General features: G+C 36.5%; 5 protein-coding genes across 5 annotated transcripts; all 5 read left to right on the top strand.

Annotated features, from left to right (window-relative positions):
* Window positions 1-4,962: 4,962 nt before the first annotated feature.
* LOC113534742 (extracellular calcium-sensing receptor-like) lies at window positions 4,963-8,213 on the top strand. Its single transcript, XM_053235190.1, has 6 exons — window positions 4,963-5,137; window positions 5,235-5,517; window positions 5,612-6,184; window positions 6,511-6,633; window positions 6,812-6,935; window positions 7,021-8,213. The coding sequence occupies exons 1-6, from the start codon at window positions 5,049-5,051 to the stop codon at window positions 7,929-7,931; spliced, it is 2,103 nt and encodes a 700-aa protein (XP_053091165.1). The 5' UTR covers window positions 4,963-5,048; the 3' UTR covers window positions 7,932-8,213.
* Window positions 8,214-9,641: 1,428 nt separating this feature from the next.
* On the top strand, window positions 9,642-11,330 carry LOC117597565 (vomeronasal type-2 receptor 1-like). Its single transcript, XM_053235003.1, has 3 exons — window positions 9,642-9,953; window positions 10,051-10,333; window positions 10,428-11,330. The coding sequence occupies exons 1-3, from the start codon at window positions 9,751-9,753 to the stop codon at window positions 11,328-11,330; spliced, it is 1,389 nt and encodes a 462-aa protein (XP_053090978.1). The 5' UTR covers window positions 9,642-9,750.
* A 104-nt stretch (window positions 11,331-11,434) lies between these two features.
* LOC117597564 (vomeronasal type-2 receptor 26-like) lies at window positions 11,435-13,039 on the top strand. Its single transcript, XM_034305337.2, has 3 exons — window positions 11,435-11,449; window positions 11,553-11,751; window positions 11,837-13,039. Exons 1-3 carry the CDS (start codon window positions 11,435-11,437, stop codon window positions 12,745-12,747), a joined length of 1,125 nt encoding a protein of 374 aa, XP_034161228.2. The 3' UTR covers window positions 12,748-13,039.
* A 1,667-nt stretch (window positions 13,040-14,706) lies between these two features.
* On the top strand, window positions 14,707-16,372 carry LOC117597611 (vomeronasal type-2 receptor 1-like). Its single transcript, XM_053235189.1, has 3 exons — window positions 14,707-14,904; window positions 15,002-15,284; window positions 15,380-16,372. Exons 1-3 carry the CDS (start codon window positions 14,786-14,788, stop codon window positions 16,280-16,282), a joined length of 1,305 nt encoding a protein of 434 aa, XP_053091164.1. The 5' UTR covers window positions 14,707-14,785; the 3' UTR covers window positions 16,283-16,372.
* Window positions 16,373-16,386: 14 nt separating this feature from the next.
* On the top strand, window positions 16,387-18,564 carry LOC128318535 (vomeronasal type-2 receptor 26-like). The gene is made up of 3 exons (XM_053235002.1): window positions 16,387-16,401; window positions 16,505-16,703; window positions 16,789-18,564. Exons 1-3 carry the CDS (start codon window positions 16,387-16,389, stop codon window positions 17,697-17,699), a joined length of 1,125 nt encoding a protein of 374 aa, XP_053090977.1. The 3' UTR covers window positions 17,700-18,564.
* Window positions 18,565-20,528: the final 1,964 nt, after the last annotated feature.

The following is a 20,528-nucleotide window of genomic DNA, read 5'->3' as shown; positions in this document are numbered from 1 at the left end:
CTGATCTACACTCGGTCCTAGCCATCCATTGACCTCTATTCATCTTGGCTTAATAACCTCCATTTGGAAACTGAACTTGTCCAATTTCATGTGGGGTCAACTCACCTAATTATCAAAGTCCTTCATTATGATATATAGATTTACATCCAGATTTCTGTAAAGCTGCCTTGTAACAATTACTATTATTAAAAGTGTTATACAAATAAAATCGAAAACTGAACTGAACATAACCCACTAGTATGTTGGACTCAAAGTGAGATAGTATACTGGTGTGACGGCGGGCCTGCAGCCCCCGCACTAAAACCTCTACAAACTCCTCGCACGACTGCCACTCAGGTGCTGAAGGGACAGTGCCACTTTAGCATCTCTGTTGTTGGGGACAGCACAGGAGCATATGGGCATGGGGCGGCAAAACTACACACAGCTGGCTGCCAAAGATAGCCACGGCGGCTCCTCAACCTCCACAAGAAGACAGGGGAGTATAAAAGGACTACGCACGGATACATCATGGTGAGCCAGTTTGGTCTTCATGTACCTGCTGATCCATTTCTCTCCCTTTCTCTCAGAGACCAGCGACAGTACCGAAGACCGTGCTCCGTACCAGCATCATGCCGAGAGTATGCACCCCGATGGCCGAAGAAATCCCCGGGGTCTTGCCTCAACGCTGCTCACCCCTGCTTACCATATCCCAAGCCAGGGTGATTGTGACACCTCTGCTTCGCACATCCACACCCACTCTGCACTTCTCATACCTACACTGCACTGAACTGAATAACAGAGCACATCTTTTTGCACTACTCCCACCTCCTCTGTGTCTGTGTTCAGCCTGCGGCAGCCTTGAGTTGCTTCAACTGGGTTCACTGTTTGTACAGATGAACACAATAAAACTCTCAATGTCTCAGCAGCATATTAAGGTCTGGAGTAGGGTGTTTAATAAAGCAATGGCCTGAAAGTCTCACTTACTTTCAATGTGTCATATCCTTAGATACTGGCTCTTCATAGATTAAAAAAATCTTAAAACCTGTGACATTCCTACATTTGATGATTGAAGAACACAGATGGCTCCTTAAGTATTTGGACAGTGACACAATTTTTGTAATTTTGTCTCTGTACACCACCACTATGGATTTGAAATGAAGCAATGAAGATGTGATTGAAGTGTAGACTTTCACCTTTAATTCAAGGGGTTTAACAAACATATTGCATTAACAATTTAGGAATTACAGCCATTTTTTTTACAGAGTCCCTCCATTTTCACATGTTTCCTGGCCAGGTGTGGCTCGTTTCCTCATTAATTCATGACAAATTAAGGAGATAAAAGGTCTGGAGTTTTTCTTCCACATGTTGAATTTGCTTTTGGTTGCATTAGGCTGAGAAAAATGAAACATTAGGAGTGGCCAAATCAACAATTTGGTACATTCTTAAAAAGAAGGAATGCACTGACGAGCTCAGCAACACCAATAGGTCTAGAAGACCACAGAAGACAACTAAAGTGGATGATCGCAGAATTTTTCCTTGAAGAAAAACCCCTTCACAACATATAGCCAAGTCAAGAACACTCGGGAAGGTAGGCATATCATTGTCAAGTCTATAATCAAGAGAGGCCTTTGTAAATGGAAATACAGAGGGTTTACCTCAAGATGCAAACCACTGGTAACACACAAGAACAGAAAGGCCAGATTAGACTTTGCTAGAAAACAAAAAAAGCCTGCCCAGTTCTGGACCAAGAGTCTTGGACAGATTAAACTAAGATTAACTTTTACCAGAATGATGGGAAGGGATGAGTATTGAGAAGGAACGAAAGCCAATGTAACTAGGTCACTGGTGTTCATTGATGATGAGACTGCTGATAGAAGTAGCAAGATGAATTCTGAAGTGTATAAAGCTATACCTTCTGTTCAGATTCACTCGAATGCTACAAAACTGATAGGACGGCACTTCACAGAACAGATAATAACCCAAAACATACCATGAAAGCAACCCAAGAGCTTCTTAAAGCAAAGTCATGGAATGTTCTTAAATGCATGGTTTTCATTTACTGAAGACAAAACAGAATGCAGAAAGACCCACAAACAAGCAGCAACCGAAGGCAGCTGCTGTAAAGGCCTGGCAAAGCATCTCAAGGGAGGAAACTCATGCAATGCCATGGATCTCAGCCAGTACTATTCGGGCTACAGGTGAGTGCAGAATGCAGTTAATTTTTAAAGTCCCACTATTGCGCATTCCTGAAAAAATTCTGAGCAATAATGGGTGTACCCAAAGGAATTCTGACCAATTCCACCTACACCCAAGGAATTCTGACCAATCCCACCCACTCCCACAGTTATTTTTGTTTGCACCTGCTCGTGATATTTTCTGACAAACTTTGTTGGTTCTATTTCTCCAATTACATGATTAGTAATTTAAACTAATGTGACCCTGACTAGAATAAAGCAGTTATTGAAGTTGAATGAATAAAATTTGTAAATGTACAAGTCCCCAATATGCTCTCATTTAAATTAATGTGGCCTTTCTCTGTCTCTAGAGCTTCACGTCTGACAGTCTATTCCCGCACACAATGCAGAATCAACTTTTTTGTTGTTTCTCACAATATCTCAGTCCTAATGCACACCTCTAATATAGGCTCTTCAATGATCATGTAGGAGAATGGTTCAAATCCAATGTCGGGTAGACTAGAGGAATGTGGCCCAAGATGAGAGCAAGCATGCCAGGAGATCTGCCAAGTAGATCTTCAATCTCATATGGTCACCAAAAACCACCTCTGGTCATCTCAAGGATTTCTGTTTAGTCACTTCATAGATGAAAAACTTTAAATGTTTATTCAAGATTTAAATAAGAAAGTTTATAGTTTGTGACAGAATCCCCTGTCCCTAGAAAGCAGATTCTCTCACAAACTATAAACTCTGTTATTTTAAAACTTGAATAAACATTTAAAGCTTTCAACTACTCTCATTTTCACACTGTCAGGCTTGGGAATTGAACCCAGGTCACTAGAGTACCAATTCAGCACTAATCCCCTGGGCTATCAGAGGGTAGACAGACTCAATTGCAGAGTACCACAAGTAAAGTTCCAAAGAGTTTATCCCAGAAAATCCAAAAACACCATAAAGCAAAAGCACAGAAGATCCGGCAAAAAGACAAAAGCAAAAATCACAATCAGAGGCAAAAAATCACTAAGAGCAGTTCCTTTGTGTCCAAACTATAATCCAGAAAATCAAGGTCAAAAACAGGGCCAAAATCAAAAATACAAAAATCAGTGAATAAAGGCAGACAAAAACGAGGGAAAATCCAGAGCCATTACCATAGAGACAAGCACAGTTTTATCAGACAAAATAATCCAGAGAGCGACAAAAGGCTCAGCATTAGCAGTACACAAGGGATCGCAAACACATAGACAAGAGACTGGGCTTATATACACTAAGCTAAATGGTCACATGACAGGGAGACAATGAGGTACAGGTGAGCAGAGTAACAAGGGGGCTGAACAGACGTAACAAGAAAGGCTAGGCAAGGTTAACAAAAACAAGAGTTTTTTGGCGACATCTGGTGATCAAAACATTTCACTCTGTGACACACACTTTGGACAGTTTGCATGAATGTTCCCAAAAACATTCTTTCCCAAACGTTCCCAAAATTGGTGCGCAGTTCACCATCCAATGATAAAAACATGTCACAATTAGAATTGGGGCAAATAGTAATAGGTCTTCGATTGTGTTTATTTTTACTGTAAAATGGTTTGTCATGCAGACTATGGATAATATTTTTTGTGAAATCTGAGGAAAAGGTGCAGTATTCATCCTAGGGTTCCCAACTGTGCTGTATTCGCCAGGATGTCCCATTTTTAGTCTCCTATATATAAAGTGAATTTTTCAGTATAGACTGGGCATAAAAATGACAACCTTGGTGTACTGCTTGGATTCACCACCAGATTCATTCTTTCCACATTCTTATAGATTCAAGTCTATAACATATACAAATCTATAGTCTAGAGTGGTCTCTGGTGGTGATTTCAAATTATGTGTTGCACTACAGTGCAGGCATGTGCCACATACTGTATGTTACATTTGCAATGTCATTGTAAAATGCATTGAAGAAATTGCACTTTGGTAAAAAGAAAGCTTCAGGAATTGTGGGTTCTATTTTAAAATGTAAGTATTTGGCAAGTGTCACTTACAGTTAATTACTTTTACAAACAAAAAAGTGAAATTGGGACTATTTAAAACAAATACAAAATGTCATCCTTAAAATTAATTGCATCTATGTAATTGATCTTAATTAAATTAATTAATTTTAAGTAAATAATCAAAAATGCACAAAAGGCAAACAGTGGCAGTTTGGTGCCAGTCTATTTTTTTTTCTTTATCACTCTTGTAAACATTAATGTAATGTCTTACAGCTGACAAGCATATTTTAGATGTAAGATACCGAAAAAAGAGTTCGGGCTTATCTTTGATTTTTTTTTATTCATTCAGTCATTCATTTTTTTTCATTCATTCATCTTTAATAAGTTCTTTAACGTGGTCAGGGTTGTGGCTGTGGTGGATCTGAAGCAACCATGTAAGGCATGCAATATAGTTTAACAAGGAAATAAATTTAAAAACCTGACTATAATAAGACATTTACAGTGTATATTTGCAGTGAGAATTCTGCTTCAAAAAAAAAAAAAAAAAACTTTTCAAAAGCCCATATACTCTGGCAACCACTAAGCATTATGAATATTCTGCAATGCAAAGAAGATATTGAAACATTAAAATATGGAGTATTTTATATTTTAAATACGTCGTATGTGGCAACTCTCTCACCTCTAAGGAGAAGTCAATGCCAGGAAAAGTTGACACACCTCTAAAAACCAAGCCACACCATGCACAGTAAGCAGGGACACTGTCTATAAAACAAGGAGTGTTCATTCTTGTCCTCTCATATGCTGACCAAACATGTATATACCTAATATATTTCATCTGTGTTTTCTGCTCTGTACACAAACAGGCTTTGCATGTAAGCTGCTGGCTAAGTTTGAAGTGCAAAGCGTGTTGAAGGAAGGTGACATTATGATAGGTGGCATTTTCCCAGTTTATTCAAGACAAGAGAATATACTTTTTTCATTTGATAACAAACCACCAGTGCCAGAATGCAAAGGGTAAGTTTAAAATAATATTAAGCTGAAATATACCTGAAGATTAATTTATGAGCCTTCTTTACATTTGTATTGTTCACTGACCTAATGTTCCCCACAGATTTGACTTACGAGCATTTCGCTGGACGAGGACCATGATGTTGGCAATAGATGAAATAAACCGAGATGATCATTTGCTTCCTAACATTTCTCTAGGATATATAATTGTGGACTCTTGTTCCTCTCCTACTAATGTTTTGAGAGCTGCCCTCACTTTGATGAGCACATCAGAGCAAAGGTTCTCTCAATGTCATCCACCTCCCATATTAGCTCTTATAGCTGAATCAGGATCTACCCAGTCTTTAGTTGTGGCTGGGGCTGTTGGACCATTCAAAATACCACTGGTATTACAAAACAATACTTATGCAAAACCTTTTAATGCAAAAATGCAGCATTATACAATGTGTTGATAATCGTAACTTCTTTGTCCCCGAATAGGTGAGTTATTTTTCAACATGTGCATGTTTGAGTGATAAAACAAAATATCCTACATTTTTCCGAACAATACCAAGTGATTACTACCAAGCAAAGGCTTTGGCTTTCCTTGTCAGACAATATGGATGGACATGGATTGGAGTTATCCAGTCTGACAATGATTATGGACGAAATGGGATATCAGCATTCACAAAAGAAGTGGAGGCTCATGGGGTTTGTATTGCATTTGTTGGCACAGTTTTGCGTACATATCCCCAAAGTAAAATCCTTGAAGCTGTTGAACTGATAAAGCAATCAACTGTAAAAGTGATTCTTGCATTTGTGCCAGAGAGAGATATCTATCCTTTAATGAAAGAAGTGGTAAAACAAAATATTACAGGAATACAGTGGATCGGAAGTGAAGCCTGGGTAACTGCAGACAGTCTTTCCACACCAGAAATGTTCAAATATTTTGGAGGAACAATAGGATTTGTGGTCCGAAAGATGGCCATGCCCAAACTGGCACCAGTTCTCAAAGATATCAGCCCTTATAATGATTCAGAATCCGGTTTTGTCAGTGATTTCTGGGAAACATTGGTGGGCTGTAGGCCTCCATCTTCAATAAATTATTTACATAATAGCACAAAAGTATGCTCAGGAACAGAAAAAGTTGATTACACAAACAAATTTTTTGATGTCACACAACTTCGAGTGGCATATAACGTCTATCAAGGAGTTTATGCAATTGCACATGCTCTACACCAAGGAATGTTTTGTGAAAAGCCTGAAAGCAATGTCTCAGGACTATGTCTTAATGCTTCTCAGATAACCCCTAAACTAGTGAGTTTCATCTGTATTGAAGCATTAACTGGGCTCGTAATTGAAAACGTTTCATTAACTATGTTGTACTTCTTGTTCATAAGGTAAGTGAGCAGTTGAAAAAAGTACATTTTGTGGATGCATTTGGAGAGGCAGTGTTCTTTGACAAAAATGGAGACCCCCCTGCCTCATATGAAGTCATAAACTGGCAGATGAGGAAAGAGCAAGTGCAGCATATTGCAGTTGGCTATTTCAGTATCTCTGCAAGTGGAAAATATGTGCTTGTGATTAATGAAGACAAGATTATCTGGAGCACAGGAAATTTGGTAGTACAAACATGTTATAATTAAACACACTTTTTTCTTTAATTCCATTACTAATCTAACATGTGCTCTACTGTCCCAGACTCCAAAAGCTGTTTGCTCAGAAATCTGTCCACAAGGTACAAGGAAAGCACAAATTAAAGGTTTACCTCTGTGCTGCTTTGACTGTATCCCATGTGCTGATGGCTCTATATCAAACACAACAGGTGAAGTGATCTGCTAACTAATATTGCCGAAATAACTACATTGTAGTAATCAATCACCTCTAACCATGCCGTGTTTCTACTTTAGGAGCAACAGATTGCATCAACTGTCCTGAAGAGTACTGGTCTAATGAAAGAAAAGACAGCTGCATCATGAAAATAATAGAGTTTCTTTCATATACTGAGACAATGGGGATTGTTCTTATGGTCCTGTCATTATTGGGTGCCTGTTTAACATTTTCTACTATGGTGGTGTTCATACACTTTAGAGACACACCAATAGTTAAAGCAAATAATTCAGAGCTGAGCTTACTTTTACTTCTTTCCCTTATATTTTGCTTCCTCTGTCCTCTCACATTCATTGGTGAGCTAACAGTCTGGTCCTGCATGTTGCGTCACACAGCATTTGGTATTGCCTTTGCCCTCTGCATTTCCTGTATGCTGGGGAAAACTATAGTTGTGGTAACTGCCTTCAGAGCAACACTACCTGGGAACAATGTGGCAGGAAAGTTTGGACCACCTCAACAAAGGGCCATTGTGTGTTCATGCACTGCAGTTCAAATAGTTATTTGCATTCTTTGGCTAAAAGTCGCACCACCATTCCCAGATAAAGTCTTTGAGCAACGCAGTAAAAAAATTATTTTGGAATGTAACACAGGCTCAGATGCTGCATTTTATGCTGTTCTAGGATACATTGGCCTTCTTGCCATAGTTTGCTTGGTCCTGGCCTTTTTAGCCAGAAAGCTACCTGATAATTTTAATGAAGCCAAATTCATCACATTTAGTATGCTTATATTCTGTGCGGTTTGGATCACCTTTATTCCAGCTTATGTCAGCTCTCCTGGAAAGTATACAGTAGCTGTAGAAATATTTGCAATTTTGTCTTCAGCTTTTGGACTACTGTTATGCATTTTTGTACCAAAATGTTACATCATTTTAATCAAACCAGAGAGAAATACAAGAAAACATGTAATGGGAAAAAATTCAAAGGTTAATTAATTGTAAGTTTTACACAGTGCTGTTCTGAAATGTAAAAAGTTTATATTTATGTGAAAATATGGTACACAGAACCATGGTAAATATACAGTGTTCCTACACAAACATATTATAAACACTAGAATTTATGGCAAATTACTTCTATGAAGCTCAGCTTTCTCTGATACTATATTTGTAATGTAAATATAGTGAAAGGTTCTACAAATGTAGAGGCTACAAATCCCAGTCATCCGTTATCTATATAGTCATTAAAGTAATTAAAGTTAATTATTTTCTTGTTTTACTTACTTGTCCATTGTGTTTCCTCATACTTTGTACAGTTTGCATAAATGTTCCCAAATTTGGTTTGCAGATCACCATCAAATGGTAAAAACAACATCACAATTAAAATAGGTGAAAATGGTAATAGGTCTTCAACTGTGTTTATTTTTACTGTAAAATGGTTTGTGACACAGACTGTGGATGATATATATTTTTGTGGAATCAGAGGAAAAGTTGCAGTATTCATCCTAGTGTTGGAAACTCTGCTGTATTTGCCAACATGTCCCATTTTTAGCCTCCCATTTGGAAAGTGTACTATTCTCCATAGACTGGGCATAAAATGGAAACCTTGGTGCACTGCTTGGATTCACCACCAGATATTATTCTTATAGACTTCATATGTAACATATATATATATATATATATATATATATAAGTGTATAGTTGTGCCCTCTGGTGGTGATTTCAATTTATGTGTTGCACTACAGTGCAGGTACGTGCCAAATATGTTACATATTCAATGTCATTGTAAAATTCATTGCAGAAATTGCACTTATAAAGCAAACTTCATAAACTGTGCTTTGTATTTAAAAATGTAAGTATTTGGTAATTGTCACTCACAGTTAATTACTTGTGTAAAAACAAACAAAAAACTGAAATTATGACTATTTAAATAAAAAAAGTGATATCCTTAAAATTAATTGCATTTATGCATTTATGCAATTGATTTTAATTAAACTGATTAATTTTAAGTAAATAATCAAAAATACTCAATAGCCAAACGGTGCCAGTTTGGGGAAAATAGTAATAGGGTTTCAACTGTCCATTTTTTTTTTTTGCTTTATCACTCTTGTAAACATTAATGCAAGGTCTTACAGCTAGCAGGCTAGCAAAGAATGTACTGAGTCATGTTTTAGAAGTACAATACCAAAAAAAGGTTTAAATTTTATCCTGTTTATGTAATTGAATGAACTAGCAAGAGCAATATTTATCTACTTATCTGTAGATAACTTAAAAAACATATGCTTTTGGGAGCTAAACATATGTTTTTTGGCTACCACTGATGTATGTATCTTTGCATACATGCATGCATGTATCTTTGAAATAGATTTATTTTTAATTAATGTAATTAATTTATCTTTAATAAGTGCTTTAACCCTGTCAGGGTTGTGGTTGTGCTGGGTGTGAGGCATGTAATATATTTGAAAAATGAAATACATTTAAAAACTTGACTTTAATAAGATTATTACAGTGTATAATAGCAATAAGGATTGCACTTTAAAACAAAAAATAATAAATAACTTTACATACTCTGTTTCAGTAGTCCACATTCTCTGGCATCCACTGACCATTATGGATATTCTGAAATGCACAAGAAGTTATTGAAATATTAAAATATGGAATACGTAGTATGTGGCAACCCTCTAGCCTCTGAGGAAAAGTCAATACCAGGAAAAGTTAACACACCTCTAGGAACCAACCCACACCATGCACAGTAAGCAGGGACACTGTCTATAAAACAAGGAGTGCTCATTCTTTTCCTCTCATATGCTGACCAAACATGTATATACCTAATATATTTCATCTGTGTTTTCTGCTCTGTACACAAACAGGCTTTGCATGTAAGCTGCTGGCTAAGTTTGAAATGCAAAGCATGTTGAAGGAAGGAGACATTATGATAGGTGGCATTTTCCCAATTTATTCAAAGCAGGAGAATATACTTTTTTCATTTGATAACAAACCACCAGTGCCAGAATGTAAAGGGTAAGTTTAAAATAATATTAAGCTGAAATATACCTGGAGATTAATTTATGAGCCTTCTTTACATTTGTATTGTTCACTGACCTAATGTTCCCCACAGATTTGGCTTACGAGCATTTCGCTGGACGAGGACCATGATGTTGGCAATAGATGAAATAAACCGAGATGATCATTTGCTTCCTAACATTTCTCTAGGATATATAATTGTGGACTCTTGTTCCTCTCCTACTAATGTTTTGAGAGCTGCCCTCACTTTGATGAGCACATCAGAGCAAAGGTTCTCTCAATGTCATCCACCTCCCATATTAGCTCTTATAGCTGAATCGGCATCTACCCAGTCTTTAGTTGTGGCTGGGGCTGTTGGACCATTCAAAATACCACTGGTATTACAAAACAATACTTATGCAAAACCTTTTAATGCAAAAATGCAGCATTATACAATGTGTTGATAATCGTAACTTCTTTGTCCCCGAATAGGTGAGTTATTTTTCAACATGTGCATGTTTGAGTGATAAAACAAAATATCCTACATTTTTCCGAACAATACCAAGTGACTACTACCAAGCAAAGGCTTTGGCTTTCCTTGTCAGACAATATGGATGGACATGGATTGGAGTTATCCAGTCTGACAATGATTATGGACGAAATGGGATATCAGCATTCACAAAAGAAGTGGAGGCTCATGGGGTTTGTATTGCATTTGTTGGCACAGTTTTGCGTACATATCCCCAAAGTAAAATCCTTGAAGCTGTTGAACTGATAAAGCAATCAACTGTAAAAGTGATTCTTGCATTTGTGCCAGAGAGAGATATCTATCCTTTAATGAAAGAAGTGGTAAAACAAAATATTACAGGAATACAGTGGATCGGAAGTGAAGCCTGGGTAACTGCAGACAGTCTTTCCACACCAGAAATGTTCAAATATTTTGGAGGAACAATAGGATTTGTGGTCCGAAAGATGGCCATGCCCAAACTGGCACCAGTTCTCAAAGATATCAGCCCTTATAATGATTCAGAATCCGGTTTTGTCAGTGATTTCTGGGAAACATTGGTGGGCTGTAGGCCTCCATCTTCAATAAATTATTTACATAATAGCACAAAAGTATGCTCAGGAACAGAAAAAGTTGATTACACAAACAAATTTTTTGATGTCACACAACTTCGAGTGGCATATAACGTCTATCAAGGAGTTTATGCAATTGCACATGCTCTACACCAAGGAATGTTTTGTGAAAAGCCTGAAAGCAATGTCTCAGGACTATGTCTTAATGCTTCTCAGATAACCCCTAAACTAGTGAGTTTCATCTGTATTGAAGCATTAACTGGGCTCATAATTGAAAACTTTTCATTAACTATGTTGTACTTCTTGTTCATAAGGTAAGTGAGCAGTTGAAAAAAGTACATTTTGTGGATGCATTTGGAGAGGCAGTGTTCTTTGACAAGAATGGAGACCCACCTGCCTCATATGAAGTCATAAACTGGCAGATGAGGGAAGAGCAAGTGCAGCATATTGCAGTTGGCTATTTCAGTACCTCTGCAAGTCGAAAATATGTGCTTGTGATTAATGAAGACAAGATTATCTGGAGCACAGGAAATTTGGTAGTACAAACATGTTATAATTAAACACACTTTTTTCTTTAATTCCATTACTCATCTAACATGTGCTCTACTGTCCCAGACTCCAAAAACTGTTTGCTCAGAAATCTGTCCACAAGGTACAAGGAAAGCACAAATTAAAGGTTTACCTCTGTGCTGCTTTGACTGTATCCCATGTGCTGATGGCTCTATATCAAACACAACAGGTGAAGTGATCTGCCAACTAATATTGCCGAAATAACTACATTGTAGTAATCAATCACCTCTAACCATGCCGTGTTTCTACTTTAGGAGCAACAGATTGCATCAACTGTCCTGAAGAGTACTGGTCTAATGAAAGAAAAGACAGCTGCATCATGAAAATAATAGAGTTTCTTTCATATACTGAGACAATGGGGATTGTTCTTATGGTCCTGTCATTATTGGGTGCCTGTTTAACATTTTCTACTATGGTGGTGTTCATACACTTTAGAGACACACCAATAGTTAAAGCAAATAATTCAGAGCTGAGCTTACTTTTACTTCTTTCCCTTATATTTTGCTTCCTCTGTCCTCTCACATTCATTGGTGAGCTAACAGTCTGGTCCTGCATGTTGCGTCACACAGCATTTGGTGTTGCCTTTGCCCTCTGCATTTCCTGTATGCTGGGGAAAACTATAGTTGTGGTAACTGCCTTCAGAGCAACACTACCTGGGAACAATGTGGCAGGAAAGTTTGGACCACCTCAACAAAGGGCCATTGTGTGTTCATGCACTGCAGTTCAAATAGTTATTTGCATTCTTTGGCTAAATGTCGCACCACCATTCCCAGATAAAGTCTTTGAGCAACGCAGTAAAAAAATTATTTTGGAATGTAACACAGGCTCAGATGCTGCATTTTATGCTGTTCTAGGATACATTGGCCTTCTTGCCATAGTTTGCTTGGTCCTGGCCTTTTTAGCCAGAAAGCTACCTGATAATTTTAATGAAGCCAAATTCATCACATTTAGTATGCTTATATTCTGTGCGGTTTGGATCACCTTTATTCCAGCTTATGTCAGCTCTCCTGGAAAGTATACAGTAGCTGTAGAAATATTTGCAATTTTGTCTTCAGCTTTTGGACTACTGTTATGCATTTTTGTACCAAAATGTTACATCATTTTAATCAAACCAGAGAGAAATACAAGAAAACATGTAATGGGAAAAAATTCAAAGGTTAATTAATTGTAAGTTTTACACAGTGCTGTTCTGAAATGTAAAAAATTTATATTTATGTGAAAATATGGTACACAGAACCATGGTAAATATACAGTGTTCCTACACAAACATATTATAAACACTAGAATTTATGGCAAACTACTTCTATGAAGCTCAGCTTTCTCTGATACTATATTTGTAATGTAAATATAGTGAAAGGTTCTACAAATGTAGAGGCTACAAATCCCAGTCATCCGTTATCTATATAGTCATTAAAGTAATTAAAGTTAATTATTTTCTTGTTTTACTTACTTGTCCATTGTGTTTCCTCATACTTTGTACAATTTGCATAAATGTTCCCAAATTTGGTTTGCAGATCACCATCAAATGGTAAAAACAACATCACAATTAAAATAGGTGAAAATGGTAATAGGTCTTCAACTGTGTTTATTTTTACTATAAAATGGTTTGTGACACAGACTGTGGATGATATATATTTTTGTGGAATCAGAGGAAAAGTTGCAGTATTCATCCTAGTGTTGGAAACTCTGCTGTATTTGCCAACATGTCCCATTTTTAGCCTCCCATTTGGAAAGTGTACTATTCTCCATAGACTGGGCATAAAATGGAAACCTTGGTGCACTGCTTGGATTCACCACCAGATATTATTCTTATAGACTTCATATGTAACATATATATATACATATACATATATATATATATATATATATATATATATATATATATATATATATATATACATACATATACATATACATTATATATATATATATATATATATATATATATATATATATATATATATATCTATATATATATATATATATATAAAAAAGTCTATAGTTGTGCCCTCTGGTGGTGATTTCAATTTATGTGTTGCACTACAGTGCAGGTACGTGCCAAATATGTTACATATTCAATGTCATTGTAAAATTCATTGCAGAAATTGCACTTATAAAGCAAACTTCATAAACTGTGCTTTGTATTTAAAAATGTAAGTATTTCGTAATTGTCACTCACAGTTAATTACTTGTGTAAAAACAAACAAAAAAGTGAAATTATGACTATTTAAATAAAAAAATACTGTCCTTAAAATTAATTGCATTTATGCATTTATGCAATTGATTTTAATTAAACTGATTAATTTTAAGTAAATAATCAAAAATACTCAATAGCCAAATGGTGCCAGTTTGGGGAAAATAGTAATAGGGTTTCAACTGTCCATTTTTTTTTTTTGCTTTATCACTCTTGTAAACATTAATGCAAGGTCTTACAGCTAGCAGGCTAGCAAAGAATGTACTGAGTCATGTTTTAGAAGTACAATACCAAAAAAGGTTTAGATTTTATCCTGTTTATGTAATTGAATGAACTAGCAAGAGCAATATTTATCTACTTATCTGTAGATAACTTAAAAAACATATGCTTTTGGGAGCTAAACATATGTTTTTTGGCTACCACTGATGTATGTATCTTTGCATACATGCATGCATGTATCTTTGAAATAGATTTATTTTTAATTAATGTAATTAATTTATCTTTAATAAGTGCTTTAACCCTGTCAGGGTTGTGGTTGTGCTGGGTGTGAGGCATGTAATATATTTGAAAAATGAAATACATTTAAAAACTTGACTTTAATAAGATTATTACAGTGTATAATAGCAATAAGGATTGCACTTTAAAACAAAAAATAATAAATAACTTTACATACTCTGTTTCAGTAGTCCACATTCTCTGGCATCCACTGACCATTATGGATATTCTGAAATGCACAAGAAGTTATTCAAACATTAAAATGTGGAATACATAGTATGTGGCAACCCTCTAGCCTCTGAGGAAAAGTCAATACCAGGAAAAGTTGACACACCTCTAGGAACCAACCCACACCATGCACAGTAAGCAGGGACACTGTCTATAAAACAAGGAGTGCTCATTCTTGTCCTCTTCAATTTGCTGACCAAACATGTATATACCTAATATATTTCATCTGTGTTTTCTGCTCTGTACACAAACAGGCTTTGCATGTAAGCTGCTGGCTAAGTTTGAAATGCAAAGCATGTTGAAGGAAGGAGACATTATGATAGGTGGCATTTTCCCAATTTATTCAAAGCAGGAGAATATACTTTTTTCATTTGATAACAAACCACCAGTGCCAGAATGTAAAGGGTAAGTTTAAAATAATATTAAGCTGACACATAACTGAAGATTCTTTTATAAACTTTCTTTACATTTGTATTGTTCACTGACCTAATGTTCCCCACAGATTTGGCTTACAAGCCTTTCGTTGGATGAGGACTATGGTGTTTGCAATAGATGAAATAAATCAAGATGAGCGATTGCTTCCTAACATTTCTCTAGGATATATAATTGTGGACTCTTGTTCCTCTCCTACTAATGTTTTGAGAGCTGCCCTCACTTTGATGAGCACATCAGAGCAAAGGTTCTCTCAATGTCATCCACCTCCCATATTAGCTCTTATAGCTGAATCAGGATCTACCCAGTCTTTAGTTGTGGCTGGGGCTGTTGGACCATTCAAAATACCACTGGTAATACAATACAATACTTATGCAAAACCTTTTAATGCAAAAAATGCAGCATTATACAATGTGTTGATAATCGTAACTTCTTTGTCCCCGAATAGGTGAGTTATTTTTCAACATGTGCATGTTTGAGTGATAAAACAAAATATCCTACATTTTTCCGAACAATACCAAGTGACTACTACCAAGCAAAGGCTTTGGCTTTCCTTGTCAGACAATATGGATGGACATGGATTGGAGTTATCCAGTCTGACAATGATTATGGACGAAATGGGATATCAGCATTCACAAAGGAAGTGGAGGCTCATGGGGTTTGTATTGCATTTGTTGGCACAGTTTTGCGTACATATCCCCAAAGTAAAATCCTTGAAGCTGTTGAACTGATAAAGCAATCAACTGTAAAAGTGATTCTTGCATTTGTGCCGGAGAGAGATATTGACCCTTTAATGAAAGAAGTGGTAAAACAAAACATTTCAGGAATACAGTGGATTGGAACTGAATCCTGGGTAACTGCAGACAGTCTTTCCACACCAGAAATGTTCAAATATTTTGGAGGAACAATAGGATTTGTGGTCCGAAAGATGGCCATGCCCAAACTGGCACCAGTTCTCAAAGATATCAGCCCTTATTATGATTCAGAGTCCGGTTTTGTAAGTGATTTCTGGGAAACATTGGTGGGCTGTAAGCCTCCATCTTCAATAAATTATTTACATAATAGCACAAAAGTATGCTCAGGAACAGAAAAAGTTGATTACACGAACACATTTTTTGATGTCACACAGCTTAGAATCGAATACAATGTCTATCAAGGAGTTTATGCAATTGCACATGCTCTACACCAAGGAATGTTTTGTGAAAAGCCTGAAAGCAATGTCTCAGGACTATGTCTTAATGCTTCTCAGATAACCCCTAAACTAGTGAGTTTCATCTGTATTGAAGCATTAACTGGGCTCGTAATTGAAAACGTTTCATTAACTATGTTGTACTTCTTGTTCATAAGGTAAGTGAGCAGTTGAAAAAAGTACATTTTGTGGATGCATTTGGAGAGGCAGTGTTCTTTGACAAAAATGGAGACCCCCCTGCCTCATATGAAGTCATAAACTGGCAGATGAGGAAAGAGCAAGTGCAGCATATTGCAGTTGGCTATTTCAGTACCTCTGCAAGTGGAAAATATGTGCTTGTGATTAACAAAGACAAGATTATCTGGAGCACAGGAAATTTGGTAGTACAAACATGTTATAATTAAACACACTTTTTTCTTTAATTCCATTACTCATCTAACATGTGCTCTACTGTCCCAGACTCCAAAAGCTGTTTGCTCAGAAATCTGTCCACAAGGTACAAGGAAAGCACAAATTAAAGGTTTACCTCTGTGCTGCTTTGACTGTATCCCATGTGCTGATGGCTCTATATCAAACACAACAGGTGAAGTGATCTGCTAACTAATATTGCCAAAATAACTACATTGTAGTAATCAATCATCTCTAACCATGCCGTGTTTCTACTTTAGGAGCAACAGATTGCATCAACTGTCCTGAAGAGTACTGGTCTAATGAAAGAAAAGACAGCTGCATCATGAAAATAATAGAGTTTCTTTCATATACTGAGACAATGGGGATTGTTCTTATGGTCCTGTCATTATTGGGTGCCTGTTTAACATTTTCTACTATGGTGGTGTTCATACACTTTAGAGACACACCAATAGTTAAAGCAAATAATTCAGAGCTGAGCTTACTTTTACTTCTTTCCCTTATATTTTGCTTCCTCTGTCCTCTCACATTCATTGGTGAGCTAACAGTCTGGTCCTGCATGTTGCGTCACACAGCATTTGGTATTGCCTTTGCCCTCTGCATTTCCTGTATGCTGGGGAAAACTATAGTTGTGGTAACTGCCTTCAGAGCAACATTACCTGGGAACAATGTGGCAGAAAATTTTGGACCACCTCAACAAAGGGCCATTGTGTGTTCATGCACTGCAGTTCAAATAGTTATTTGCATTCTTTGGCTAAATGTCGCACCACCATTCCCAGATAAAGTCTTTGAGCAACGCAGTAAAAAAATTATTTTGGAATGTAACACAGGCTCAGATGCTGCATTTTATGCTGTTCTAGGATACATTGGCCTTCTTGCCATAGTTTGCTTGGTCCTGGCCTTTTTAGCCAGAAAGCTACCTGATAATTTTAATGAAGCCAAATTCATCACATTTAGTATGCTTATATTCTGTGCGGTTTGGATCACCTTTATTCCAGCTTATGTCAGCTCGCCTGGAAAGTATACAGTAGCTGTAGAAATATTTGCAATTTTGTCTTCAGCTTTTGGACTACTGTTATGCATTTTTGTGCCAAAATGTTACATCATTTTAATCAAACCAGAGAGAAATACAAGAAAACATATAATGGGAAATAATCCAAAGGTTAGTTAATTGTAAGTTTTACATAGTGCTGTTCCAAAAAATATTATATTCATGTCAAAATATGCTGTACAGCATCATCCAAAAATACAGTGTTCTGACACACATCAGAAACACTGTAACTGATGGTAATGAATACTGTAATTTGTCACTTCTATGAAGCTCAGCTTACTGATACTACATTTGTAATATAAGTAAAGTGAAAGATGTAAATCCTACAGATGTAGATGCTGTAAAACTTGATCATGCATTATCTATCATAATTAAAGTAATTTACGTAGGCCTATATTATTTTCTTACATTTTTTTTTTCTTTTGTTTTATTTTAATTCCTTCAGTGGTTTCAAAAAAGGTTTAAACTACCTGTAAACCAGTAGGTATAATTCCAGAATTATACCCAAATAACTTATAACTTATAAGTAAAAATAACAGAAAATAGTTACATTATTTATCCTCTGTAATCAAATGAAATGGTAACAACTACCCTGCCAGCAGAAACCCTCTTGTTAATTTTTGTCATCTATTAGGCTATGTTCACACACCAGGCAAAAATGGCCAAAATTTTAGGATGGAAAATATGATACTGAATCAAAGATCACAAAATTTAATTAGCCAGGTAATGCACGACCAAGTGATAAACAATGAGAGATGGAGAACTAAAACATTAAAGAATTTTGGAGGCAAGTTTTTATTACCATTTATCTTCTTATCTTGATGAATTAAAGTTTGAAGCAACTTGGCAAATGCGGAGTGCCACTGAAATTAGCCTAAAGCTAAGTAGAGTTAGCTGATTAGCAGATTTTCCTTGAAGCTGTTTAATGATATTACTGCAGGGGAAATGCCCTCATTCGGTTTAAAATGGGATAATGATATTTTTATTAAAAAGATGCAGGTGTATTTTGCTAATATCTTATTACGAGTACAATGAATATTATGTTTCCTTTTCACAAATGATTAATGCAACAATTTGTATAAGGTCATTCTTTGAGTATTACCTACACATACTGTATTTTCGCAGTTGAGTTTGGTAAAACTATTACTTTTCATTAACTGAATGTGTGAAATTCATTGTTAAAAGTTAGTCAGAATTATTAAAATAGTCATGTTCTGTGAGTACAAGATTAGCATGAGTAAAAATTTGATTTGTTCCATACATGAAACTGTACAGTGGTTCAATACTTGATTATAGCATGCTAGACTATTGTTAAACAGTCATGTTGAGGCTATATTCATTCTTTTGTAGCCGTATACATCTAATCAAGCTTTTAGTAATAATAGTGCTGTTAACACTTAGGCTAGGTTTTTTTTTAGAGACCGTGAAAGCCAGATTCTGGATTACACTGTTCTTGGTGGGTGCACCCCTAACTCCACGGCCCCCAAGGTCCATGGACCCGAACTTCCACAGACCCACCTTACCTTGACTCTTTTACACAGATATAAATATCAGACTTGTCTAAACACATACAGAAAAACACTAACATACTCCCAATGACTGACAGACACTCAGGACTGACCGTACATTTAATAGTTACATGCCAGCTTAACATAATTATTTTTGCTTTTCCTTTTCTTCACTTTAAATATAATGTACAGTTGAACCTAACTCTGTGACTCCAGTATTTCATTGTGTTCACTTCCCTATTTTTAACCCCTTGCTATGAACCTAGATATTTGTCACTGTGGTTAACTCACTCTAACTAGAATATGGGCTACAGACCTCTCTCTGAAAACATCAAACACTATTTGATAAAGAGGCAATGACCTGTAAAAATCGATCAAGTGGGTTGTAGAGGCCATTTAAAAAACAAAGTGCACAGAAAGGGGGCAGATAAGTGTTTTTCTTTTCTTTTTTTCTATGTGCTTTTTCTTTTTTTCTCAGTGCTCATCAAGATGCAAGGCATGATTTGCAAGTTTTATTGATCACTGTTAAGCTTTAGCTATCTTTCATAGTTTCATATAATAACTTAGCCAAGACCTGTAACACTGTATTCTCAGTGAACAATTTATTAGGTATGCCTAACTTTTACTTACATTCATTTTAGCTGTTACACCTAGCAAACAGTATACATACACTCTGTTGATACACAACTATTGTCTGCGTTGTCAACATAAGCACTGAAGTCCCCCAGGAGCACCTTTTCTATCTTCTCCAAGAAGGCTGAATACTACAGTTAGCTATAAGGCCCCAGAAATCCAGACAACACTGAAGAGACAAGTGAACGAGACAAATCAAGCCTTTTCCAATGGCTTATCCATTGAGTCTCATTCACTCCTGCAGCATCATCACTGTGAAGGTTTCTAACCACCATAGTGACCTCAACCACACAGATGGACTCCAAAACACCAGAGAGATTTCTGTCACTGCCTCCTAAAGGGACATGCTCACTGGGTTAAGGAGTTGCTGAAAGCGTTAAAGATTAATGTTGTTAAAGTTAATTAACATTAACAACATTAATCAAGTGTTTATGTTAACTTTGTGTTATTTTAGTACTTATACATCAAGAAACGTACACAAACAGAACATATGACCAAGAGACTCTACTTAAGATTGGAAAGAGAACTCAAGAATTGTTTTTCAGCCCCCAGGATTTAGATTGAATTATCCACCTGGCTATACATGGAGCAACCCTAACATCCCCGATCTCGACTGGAATGCCTAACCAACAGGAAGTGCAATGGAGGAGAGGCAATCGAGGGGGGCTGCATGCTAGGCTAAAGGCTCGGGCAACCAAGCTGCCCCTACCTAGCCTGTTGCTCCCGAATGTCTGGTAGCTACAGAACAAAATGGATGAGATCCAAACCAGCATTTCAATTCAAAGGGAATACAGTGACTACTGTGCCT

The sequence above is a fragment of the Pangasianodon hypophthalmus genome, chromosome 6 (genome assembly GCF_027358585.1).
Source record: "Pangasianodon hypophthalmus isolate fPanHyp1 chromosome 6, fPanHyp1.pri, whole genome shotgun sequence".
NCBI lineage: Eukaryota > Metazoa > Chordata > Actinopteri > Siluriformes > Pangasiidae > Pangasianodon > Pangasianodon hypophthalmus.
Note: the sequence above shows the minus strand (reverse complement) of the source record. Positions and strands in the feature narration are given on the sequence as shown.

What these genes read in the sequence shown, in the direction of transcription:
- LOC117597565 (XM_053235003.1), top strand. Translation starts at nt 9,751, where the DNA reads ATGTATATACCTAATATATTTCATCTGTGTTTTCTGCTCTGTACACAA. An exon ending in CCAGTGCCAGAATGTAAAGG is followed by an intron (nt 9,954 to 10,050) that starts GTAAGTTTAAAA and finishes TGTTCCCCACAG; the next exon opens with ATTTGGCTTACGAGCATTTC. An exon ending in GACCATTCAAAATACCACTG is followed by an intron (nt 10,334 to 10,427) that starts GTATTACAAAAC and finishes GTCCCCGAATAG; the next exon opens with GTGAGTTATTTTTCAACATG.
- LOC117597564 (XM_034305337.2), top strand. An exon ending in CTCTATATCAAACACAACAG is followed by an intron (nt 11,752 to 11,836) that starts GTGAAGTGATCT and finishes TTTCTACTTTAG; the next exon opens with GAGCAACAGATTGCATCAAC.
- LOC117597611 (XM_053235189.1), top strand. Translation starts at nt 14,786, where the DNA reads ATGCAAAGCATGTTGAAGGAAGGAGACATTATGATAGGTGGCATTTTC. An exon ending in CCAGTGCCAGAATGTAAAGG is followed by an intron (nt 14,905 to 15,001) that starts GTAAGTTTAAAA and finishes TGTTCCCCACAG; the next exon opens with ATTTGGCTTACAAGCCTTTC. An exon ending in GACCATTCAAAATACCACTG is followed by an intron (nt 15,285 to 15,379) that starts GTAATACAATAC and finishes GTCCCCGAATAG; the next exon opens with GTGAGTTATTTTTCAACATG.
- LOC128318535 (XM_053235002.1), top strand. An exon ending in CTCTATATCAAACACAACAG is followed by an intron (nt 16,704 to 16,788) that starts GTGAAGTGATCT and finishes TTTCTACTTTAG; the next exon opens with GAGCAACAGATTGCATCAAC.
- LOC113534742 (XM_053235190.1), top strand. Translation starts at nt 5,049, where the DNA reads ATGATAGGTGGCATTTTCCCAGTTTATTCAAGACAAGAGAATATACTT. An exon ending in GTGATTTCTGGGAAACATTG is followed by an intron (nt 6,185 to 6,510) that starts GTGGGCTGTAGG and finishes CTTGTTCATAAG; the next exon opens with GTAAGTGAGCAGTTGAAAAA. An exon ending in GGCAGATGAGGAAAGAGCAA is followed by an intron (nt 6,634 to 6,811) that starts GTGCAGCATATT and finishes CTACTGTCCCAG; the next exon opens with ACTCCAAAAGCTGTTTGCTC.